At 36.2% G+C, this 11214-nt stretch overlaps 1 protein-coding gene across 1 annotated transcript; it reads right to left on the bottom strand.

The window, feature by feature from the left end:
* Positions 1 to 5607: 5607 nt before the first annotated feature.
* Positions 5608 to 10343, bottom strand: LOC148851910 (putative wall-associated receptor kinase-like 16). Its single transcript, XM_088947296.1, has 3 exons — positions 9929 to 10343; positions 9665 to 9829; positions 5608 to 7191 (listed from the first exon to the last, which is right to left on the bottom strand). The coding sequence occupies exons 1-3, from the start codon at positions 10161 to 10163 to the stop codon at positions 5999 to 6001; spliced, it is 1593 nt and encodes a 530-aa protein (XP_088803422.1). The 5' UTR covers positions 10164 to 10343; the 3' UTR covers positions 5608 to 5998.
* Between the last annotated feature and the right edge of the window lie 871 nt (positions 10344 to 11214).

The raw sequence follows: 11214 nt of genomic DNA, 5'->3' as shown, positions 1-11214 counted from the left end.
AAGCTCTCTCCCCTTCTGTCTTTTCTCTTCTTTTCCTTTCTCCCCCTTTTCTTTGTTTGGCTCTGAACGGCGGAAATGAAAATCAGTCTTTCTAAGAGAGCGGCCGATTGTTGAAAATCCCAACCATCCCAGCGGACCCAGCCCATGTAAAATTGTGGGCTTGGGCCGGTCCGGACTCGGGTTGGGCCTGTTAAAATTACACCCATAATTGATCTCGACAATAGAGGCCTGGCGGACCGGTTTTGGGTCGAATTTGTCTTTGTGTTAATAGAATATACTCAGGCCCGATTATCAGGGTCTTGAGTTCAAGACCAGCCCTTATATAAAGCCCAAATCCTATGCCCAAGACCAAGTCCGACTAGGAAATTGGGATTTTTTTTTCTTTTTTATTCAATAAAAAACTGTTTTATTTAGATGAAAAGACCTCAAAACTTAAAGAACAATGAAAGGTCACACTATTAGTTGAAAAAAGAGAAGAATAATAAAGAAAAATTATTATATATATATATATATATATATATATATATTAAATAAAATATACTTTTATTATATAATACATTATCAAGTCGGATTTGAACTCGCTTTTTTGAAAAAGTCGGATCCTAGCATGAAAAAAGATCAGATCCAATGTTTTAGACCTGAGCCCGAGCCTATGGACTTGAAATCTTGCCCAAGCCTGACTTAGATCAGGCCAGCATATGAATACGCCGAATCACGAATCAAATCTGGCCCTTTTTTTCTTTTTTCATATTTTATGGAGGAGCTCTGCTATATTGCAAATGTTTCATGTAGGCTCACTAGTTTCGATCAAAATAAGAGAGATTTGGGCCAATACAAACAAATGGGTTCATTGCTTAAAACCAAATACAAACAACATAGGGATCAACAAAAGGAAATACATTCTTCACTGAAAAGAAAGAAATTAAAGAGAACATAAAACATATATAATAATTTATGTAAGGCAACGACTCCCATCTCCTACGCTTCTCCATGTGCTCTTCTCTCCTACACTTCAATTCAGTGGTGGCAGAAGTTCCCATCACATGAGTGGGTGTTTATACATGTGTAAAGGAACACCTACTGAATGGAAGTGTAAGGAGAAAGTTGAGGGAAAAAAGTATAGGCAATCCAAACACCTTGGCAATTATCTCCCACCATTCAAGATGATATAAATTGAATCTTCAAGCTGTCATTCCCCATGGTCTGGCTTTCATTCTGAGAGCTTGAAGAAGACTCAAACCAACAAGTGCTCTATTTCTTCAAGGTTATGTTCAATCCCTGGGTGATTGCCAACTCGTAAGTAGTCTAACACCACAGCAACTTCTCTCATTGTTCAAACCATGAAGTTGTTTATGATTTGCTCCATGCATCACTTGATTTTCTAGGATATCAAAGAAACAATTCTTTTTCATTGAGGAGAATGCACAGTTAGATTTTTCTCTTCTTCAGGCCTATCAAAAAGAGTGGATCTTCCTTCCTGTTGATAGCTCCACAAGAACTGCACCAAAACTATAAACATCACTCTTATTAGTTAACTGGCCTGTTTGCAGATATTCTGGATCTAAGTACCCTAAAGTTCCTTGTACAAGAGTAGATAGTTAGTTGCATTTGATCCAAAGGGACCAATTTTGAAGTAGTAAAATTTGATACTTTTGCATTATAATTATCATCTAAGAGTATGTTGATAGACTTGACATCTCCATGAATGATTGGCAGGTCAGCTATTCTTAATCGATCCTCCCATGAAAATACGGATCTTGGCCTTAAAAGTTGACCCCCATTTTCTTAAAAGAATTTCTGTTTGAGCTTACTTAATTTTCTTTTTTGTAAAATCAAGTAGCTCCATGTACTACCAATGAAAGGGAAAAACAGCCTAGATCCTACACCTGCACATGAATAAAGCAGTTAACAAATGAGTAAAAGTATAAAATTATATGTTTATAGGAATTAGATTGACTAATCATGCCAAGCTTGGAGGTATTCTACATGATAATCCAAACCATCAAAAGGGTTCTATTGATTGGCCATGGGTTTTAACCAATGTGTTAGTGTTATTAGAGAATAAAAACTTAATTAGTGACCTCACTTAATAGTTTAAGCTTTTAGGTTGAATGGCTCCTTGAGATAGTATATCAAAAGTTGTGTTAGAAGATAAAAACCCACACCTAATTAACAGGTTGTTTGGTGAGGTCCTGGAATGGGTTTTTATTATCTAACATTCAGAAAATTGATTCTAGAAAGGAAATTGCTTTTCCCTCTACATGGCAAGTAGCAGTTAGATTATTTGGACTAAATAGGCAACTTAATTGTGACACTAAAAATCAAATGACAAAAATATAAAATAGACAACAGAGTCCTATTGTAATGCAAAAATAAATGTTTGCGACAAGTTGAATCTTAATATCAATGAACCACATATCCACATATATTGAAGATGTCCATGGTTATTTAATTTTTCATTGGTTCATGTATCATAAGGTGTACTTATTCATCTTTTTAAATTGTTTAACAACATTAAAGATGTCAATTATGACATTTCACTTTCTCATCCGGTTCAGTTTTTTGTTTTAAGGTTAAATTTATGTACTACAACATTTTCCTAATAAATTAAATATAGAAAATTTACAAAATGGGCACAAATATAATATTATATGTTTACCATATTAAAAAAAATAATGTATATTATTGTTTTTAATAACGAAAAAGGACAAAATAAAGAAAAATAGAAAAAGAGAATTAATGTTGGGTCAAATGGTCAGCCATAAAAGGCCCCTAGGTCATTGACCAAGTCAATGTTTTTCTTATTGGTAAATGGTTTGGGGTCAAACAAACCGAGAAACCATCCAACTAGTGATGGGTGGACCAATTCAACCAAACAATTCAACTTTGGTTTGAAAACACTGTTTTCAACCTGTAGTCCACACTTGTGAGCTTATTTCAACCTTAGATTGGAGTTCTATAAACATGAGAGAGAGAGAGAGAGAGAGAGAGAGAGAGAGAGAGAGAGGTATTGACTCATCATTTATCTTTCTCTCCTTCACCTTTTTCTAAATGAACTCCTTTATTTATCTCTCTTCATTAATCATACATTCATACCATTAACATTCAATCGTCCAATAATTCATGCCACTAATTTTCTTTCCTCTCAAATACTCCATTAAATTTCCTAAAATCCATTAATGTTATTGCAATTATATCTATTCCATTTCAATTTAATTTTGATTTATATCCATTAGAGTTGCATTAAATATAATAGGTAACAAAAATTAAATTCAATCAAAATACAATCGAAAATATAGTTGATTTAAATTAACTTAATATGATTATTATTTATTTCATATTAAAAATTAAGTTTTATTTAATTGTAACTTATAACCCATTTGATAATTCAATGGTAGATTATTATAGGATAAATAATCAACTTCCATTTAAAAGAATTATTTTTTAGTTAATTAATCAAGTAAATTGCATTTTAAAGTAAATATTTATTTACTTCATCATCAATAAAATTATTAATATCTGAAATGTGAAATTAATTTAATTATAATTATTAACAAATTCATTTTTTTGAGAAATGATATGATTATTAACAAAATGTCATTATAAATGATAAAAGTATTAATAAAAATCATCCCATTTTAAATTTATTCAATAAGAAAATTTAATAATAATTACATGGGTATTTTAGACATTTTCATACCTCTTGTTAGAGGATTTTACCAAGGGGGTTGACTTATAACTATGTCAAGAAGTTTAAGGGAGGTGATTGCAATTACCAAACTTCAGGGGAGGTGATTGCAATTACCCAACTTCAGGGGAGGTTTAAGCAACGGTCAAAAACATCAAGGGAGGTCTCAACAATTACCATGGTTTGTTTTCCAATTATTGAACAAAAAGAGGGATTTTTGTGTATTTTCCCTAACAAACATTAAATGGGAATGTTAAATAACACTTTGCCGTTGACTTGTTTTACAATATAATTATGAAAAAAAAGTGGATTTTTGTGTCTTTTTTGTAATAAGCATTATATGAGAAAGAAGAGTTATTTCCTAATAAATAAAGCTGTAAAACGGGCCATGTTAGATTGGCACGACATGACCTTCTTGCGGCCTATGCAAAGTGCAGGCTTTGACGTGCCAGCTTATGGGCCATTTCGGGACGTGCCTCCCTCCACTGGAATATTTTTGTATTTAATGTAAAAGGATTAGCTCATTTATAAATAGAGGCTCACCCCTATGAGTATTATGTGTAATTCTAAGTGAAGTCGAGTACGTGTATGGTTTAAGTGATATATTATGTGTTTATTATGTTTGTATCTTCGTGTGTTTATTATTAGTGATATGCATAATTATTTTTAATTATAGTGTATTTGCTTCTCTTTTATTTGAATATTATTATTCAGCTTTTTCTTGTACATGATTTTGCTTGTTTGTTGTGCTCTACATTCTTTATATAGTCCCTGAATGTACATGTGGAGTGGCAGAGCATTTTACAGGCAAAAGGTGAAAAGGAAAAATTCTACCAATTGTTAAAACGTGATCAGATGAACCCTTGCCTATTCTCAACAGAGCTGGGCTGGACTGGGCTTCCCTATTGGCTCAGTTGTAGCTGGTTCTAGCCAATCTACATGTATTGCAATAATCCATAAATTCAACAACCAAGCTACAATCTATAAATTCACATGTATTGCAATAATCCATAACTTCACATAAACTCTATTGGCTCAGTTGTAGCTGGTTCTAGACAAGACTTGAGATTTGTTCTTGCCTTCACTTGATTGGGATCATGAACATATATAGTAACAAGTATTTGAAGTTGATCCAAGGGATCATGAAATTCAAGATAGCTTGTGATGACCAAAATTTGCGCAAGGGATCATAGCTATCTTTAATCAAGTTTGGTTGTAATTGAGTTTGAATCTTATTATGTGTTTGATTAGTTTTTGAACTCAAAGTAAACCAAGAAAATAGTAGGCTCAAGATCTTGTAAGCCTGACTATATATGATACATTATGCACAATTGAATTCTGAAAAGCTATTTTTCTTTTGAATATAGGTTGGAATAATTTATGGGGCATTTTTTACCCTCTTGATCTCTCACTTTTAGGGAAAAAAGATATTTGTCCCATTACACAAAATGAGATGATAACCAATACAACTGTTATGTGAGACCAACATGTATAACCTCTTAATCACACATCAATCTCATTGTAAAAGGCCTAACAATAGGTGTTCAAAAATCGATTGGAAGGTCAAATATGCTTATATCCAAATTTTATTTATAAGATTTGAAAAGATTAATCTTGTCCATTGGATTTAGAATATTAATGGTGCAAATGCATTGGATTATCAAATTAGTAAATGAAACAAAATTGTTAAAGTAACATATATATATATATGTATATATTAATGACATAAAAACACAATATATCAAATCAGCAAATGCATTGGATTATCAAATTTGTAAAGGCCCAACACAATATAGTTGGACATACAAAATGATCATTAGTGACAAAAACTAAACAAGAACTGAAATGAAGAACAATATAAAAAGATAACAATTAGGAAAAATACAACACTAACACTGACACTGACACTGACATTGAACTGAAAAGAACAACGAAGATAACAATAAAGCAAAACATAACACTAACACACTACACTTCTCTTGCACTTAATTTATTTCCTAACACTAACACTAACATTAACACTAAAACAAACACTGGCACCGAACTGAAAAGAAGAACAACAACATGAGAAGATAACAATAAGAAAAAAACACAACACTAACACTACACTTCTCCTGCACTCACCTTTTTCATACACTATTCTTCTATGCTTCCATTTACTGTGTTGCAGATGTGTCATCAAATGTGTGTTTCACATGAATGAATATTCACACATGTGTAAGGAGACACCTATATATATCAGATTGAATGGAAGTTTAAGAGAAAATTGAGGAAAATGGTGGTGCAATAGATCCAAACTACTATAGCAAATTATCTCCCACCATCTAGGGGTAATATAACTTGATTCTTTGAGCTGTCGATTCCCATGGTAGAGCTTTCAATTTGAGAGTCCAAAGAAGATTCAACCAACAACTGCACAGATTCTTCATCATAGTTCTCTTTCACCCATGAGTGCTTACCAACTCCACGTCCTCGTAAGTAGTCTAACTCCACAGCAACTTCTCTCATTGTTGGTCTCTCTTCCCCACTCAATCGTAGGCATTGTTCTGCAATCTCCGCAACTCCTTGAAGCTGCGTACGATTTTCTCCATGCATCACTTCATCATCTAGGATATCAAAGAGACGGTTCTGTTTCATTGATGAAACAAAATACTTTGCCATATTTTTCCGTTCTTCAAGCCTGCCATCAGAATAAATCTTCTTTCCTGTTAATAGCTCCACAAGGACTGCACCAAAGCTATAAACATCACTCTTGTCAGTTAACTGCCTTGTTTGCATATATTCTGGATCTATGTAACCAAAAGTTCCTTGTACAAGCGTAGATAACTGCATTTGATTCAGGGGGACGAATCTTGAAGCACCAAAATCTGATACTTTTGCAGTGAATTTATCATCTAAGAGTATGTTCGTAGACTTGACATCTCCATGAATGATTGGCGGATCACCTACTGAATGCAGATATGCAAGTGCTCCTGCAGTTTCTGCTGCTATTCTTAATCGATGCTCCCATGAAAACACAAACTTTTGTCTCCCATCTCCATGGATTCGATGAAACAAGGTCCCCCTTGTAATAAACTCATAAACTAAAATTGGAACTGGGGTTTCTAAACAACAGCCTAATAGCTTCACCACATTTTCGTGATTGAGACGAGCAAGAATGACAATCTCATTTATGAATTCTTTAATTTGGATCTTGTTTGTTTCTTTTGACATTTTAATGGCAATATCTCTCTCGTCTGGTAACGTCCCTTTGTAAACCGTGCCATAAGCTCCTTTACCAACGATTCGGCTCTCATTGTAATTGTTAGTTGCTTTTCTAAGTTCCTCTGAAGTAAATATCTTTAACTTTCTCTCACTATCGTCGCCATGCAAAGCAAGTAATTGTTTTAAAAATACACCTCCATTTTCTTGGAAGAATTTCTGTTTGAGTTTACGTTTTTGAAAAACCCAGCAGCTCCATCCAACACCAATGATAAGGAACAACAACACGCAGGATCCTCCAGCTGCATATAAACAAACCAATTTACAGATAAGTAAAAACTATAATATTATTTAATTATGTATAGGAATTAGGCATATATACTGATCAGGTCAAGCGTGGACTGCATATTGATCCAATCCAATTTGGTCCGCTATGAATCCATTACAAATGGATCAGGTCTAATCCAATATGATGATTACTTTGGGTCATTCTGGACTGGCCCAATTCAATGTTTGGACTGCTGAATCTGTTTAAACTAGGTGTATTTTAGATTGGGTCTAACCCAAATTTGGTCCTTTGACACCTGTACTCCAGTTATGTATATTCAGTCAGTGGACCAGATATTGCTTGTTCAGTCTGACCAAATTCAATATAAATCCATTACAAATGGACCAGATCCAATCCAATAAACACTTTGGACCATTAAGTCAGGACTGGTCCAATTCAATATGTCTTATTGGGCTGTCATTTAAATTGATTTTGATTCGAACTGGGTCGAAACCAAACCTGGTCCCATTGGCACCCCTAACCATGCGTTTCAATTAAAAAATAGACTATTTCAAAATAGAAACATTTTTCCTCCAAAGTGGTGAATCAATAAGTCAAATTATTTTTCCAATAGATAAAATAGTCGAACCTATGACATCCCAATCAAATAATAAAAATATAAACATGGATTAAAATACGTTAATGTGTAGAAAATAGATTATCATCTTTAAAAATATACTAGTGGGGGGTGTGCAATGCATGGGATGGGACACTCCTCTTTGTCCTTTGCCCCAGCAAGTCAAGACACTCTCCTCCATCCCTGCTCCGACCCCAGTGGTGGGGCAGGTTTGGGGTGAGGCACTCATTCCCCATTGGGGATGGGAAATCGCCAAATTTTCCTCATCCTGAAACAACCATCTAAAATATCTAATTTATGGATATTTTACAAAGGATTATGGGTATTTGAGGGTAGGGGTAGAATCGAGCCGAACTGAACTGAATAACTAGCTATTCGATCTCGACTTGCCAAGACGGTATGAGGCTTGAGCTCAGTTAGGTTACACCAAAATTTGGGACAGATTCAAAGAAAAATTGGGGTCTGTGAGATTAAAGGCCCAGGTTAGGTTGCACGTTAAGAAAGTCATATACTGTAAAAAGAGTCTTGGGTGTTGGACAAAGAGGAATTTACTTAGGGCTGGCTCAGGTGGGCCTGAAGACTTTGCATTGGAGAGACCGTTTCTTATTTTGTGCCGAAGCAATTTACAAAGCACAAGTCGAAATAGGAGAAATCAAAGGACATTACTTGAATGCTACTGCAGGTACATGTGAAGAAATGATCAAAAGGGCTGTATTTGCCAGAGAATTGGGAATTTCTATCATAATGCACGGCTCTTCTAGGGGTTTGAGGGTGGGAGAGAAGGGGGGCTCTTCGTATCCTGATATGAGGGTGGTTGGACCTCTGGTAGACCCTACTACAACAAGTTTAGTAGATAAGAGTAGAGAAAGAATATTTAGGTAACTAAACTCACTAGGTCCTTTTTGATTGGCCAATTACCCAGTTTTTTTACCCACATTCACAATTCAAGATGGCGATGTGTGGCTACAATTCATAGTGGATAGAGTGTGGGTAGCAACTAGAAAGTAGTGGGAAGAAAATCTGATTGTTCTTGGAAGCAGAAAAAGAAGGTGAATCTCAACCGTTTGGAAAAGTTCTTGGTTAAGACTTTAGAGTGGGGGAAGAGCAACCGGAGTGCAATAGCGAGCTGGAAGTGGAAGAAGATGTGAATGCGTACAAGATTGGAAGAGTGCCAGCAGGCTACAGTTAGATAAGTCTCTTGGACGTTTATGTAGATGTTTTAATTAAGAAAATGAAATCAGGGTGCTAAGAGTGCAAGAGGAAGGGGTAGAGGTGGCAAGGTCTTGTAGTTGTTATTGCGGTTTGGGATGTCGCTAGTTTGGCTTGTATTGGTCCTGGGAGCTTGTTTTTGTTTAATTAATTGTTTGCTTCTTTTTTGACATTTTTTGGTGTGTAGGGGTTTGGTGGGTGAAGTGGTGCTCTCTATACCTAGGCGAGTGTTATTGTTTTTGGCCAGCAGGCTGGGTCCTTTTTGGAGTTCGGATCATCTGGCCACAACACATTGCTGATCAAGCTCATCCAGCTGCGCATATAAATAATCCATGATGACCACAAAACAACTGGTGTTCTATATGCGTGTCTGGACAAGCATGGTTATCCTTTTCCCCGTCTTTGTCATCTTTTTTTAAATAAAATTTTTATTTTATTAATAAGAGGTGATTCATTGGTATGTGAGGAGGAAATCCAGATTCATATTGGAGACTTGAGCACACACATTTTTGGTCAAGTCAACTTGCTCACTTAAGAACAAACATTTTTGGCTTCAACGTGGTCACAGGCTTACAGCGGGATTTTATTAAATAAATTTGATCGGTTTGTTTAATTATAAGATAAATTATAAATGGAACTGGAAAAATATAATTAATATTACCTAAAGCAATCTCAATCACTCGGCTTTGGTTTTTAATGCAAGCAGTACCAGATCCTCCCTTGAAGCCGTCTCCGTGAGTCCCCTTGGGGCACGAACATTTGTAACTTCCCACTGTATTTGTGCACACATGTGTGCAGTTATTGTCTTCCTTGCATTCATCAATGTCTACATGCAAAACCAGCCATGAATGGAAGTTATTAATTCTCAGTAGGGTGAAATGAATTGTGAAAACAACAAATTATTAAGAGAGGTCGCCATCATCACCTTGGCATCCTTGGGGTAGATAAGGGTTCCCCCGGTAACCTTGCTTACAGTGACAATTATAGCCGCCGGTGGGGTTGGAGGAATCGGAGCAATAGGTGTTGTTTCCACATGCGTAGCTCGTCCGATTCTTTATTGCATAGGTGCAGTTGTCGTCGGGGATTACCCAGTCCAGCACCACTGGAGTTACAGGGGCTCCGTCGTACCCGATCGGAAGCCTCTTCTTGGGGAGATCCATGAGGTCGGGTGAGGAGAAATTGAAGTTATTAAACCAATCTTGGTCAGCCAGGAAGGCGTAGCTGCAGGGATTGAAGTCCAACGAGTAGGTGTGGTTGTAAAAGCTGGAGAGGCTGACGTTAAAGGTATTCAGACCATTTGGAATGGAAGTCTGGCAGCATCCAATGCCGGAACAGGAGCCATTAATCAGAACTTCGTTGGTCGAACAAAATGAGATGCAGCCGCTCGTAAAAGAATGACCTGATGATGATGAACTCGACATGTAGGCGAGGGTGTCGCAACCGATCGCCGTGAATTTGGTTCGGGTGCTCGAGAAGCTGAATTGCTTTGCCAGTGTGATATCTATTTCTTGGAACCCGTCATAGGTTCTACCACTTTGATTGTAACAGTCCATAGCAATCGGGATGTGGACGGTGGTTTGGCCTTCTAACGATATATTCCGGAAGGGTATATTTCCTGTAGGGAAACGAAGAAGCACTGGATGGCCAGATGAAGTGTTACAAACAAAGCGGAAATGTGAGTCTCTGAAACAGTCTGAATCATTATTTCCAACTCCAAAGGGATACGGGATGTTCACATCCCCACATTTTTCTTGGCAACCAGGCTTCGCCGAACTCTGAGAAGAAGTTGATGCCGCATTCAGAAGTAGGATTACTGACACGACGACAATCTTCCAACCCATCTCTCTCTTTGCAACTGTGCAGACCTGATTTTGTGTATCTGGTTTTAGGTAGATGAAGAACAGCGATTTGCTCGTAGCGGTATATATACACGATAGTTTAGAACTCTGGGTAATTACTGAGACACTCCAACTGTTAGTCTGTTACCCTCTATAATTATCAAAGCCCCTAGCCGTGTTAATTGGTGAACATGAAGTTACCTAGTTGCCCTTATATATTATTTTTCTGCTAGCTTTGAAAGCAAAAGCGAAAAGAAAAGGAAGAAATCAATTTTAAGCGATATCTAATTTGGATTAATAAATACAAAAGATTGTATATTCTAGCATATGGAACCCGGTGGTTGGAATGTTGGATCAAATTCATTAATTGGAT

The sequence above is a fragment of the Nelumbo lutea genome, chromosome 5, assembly GCF_056320005.1.
Source record: "Nelumbo lutea isolate HS-2025 chromosome 5, American lotus-T2T, whole genome shotgun sequence".
Taxonomy (NCBI): Eukaryota; Viridiplantae; Streptophyta; class Magnoliopsida; order Proteales; family Nelumbonaceae; genus Nelumbo; species Nelumbo lutea.
Note: the sequence above shows the minus strand (reverse complement) of the source record. Positions and strands in the feature narration are given on the sequence as shown.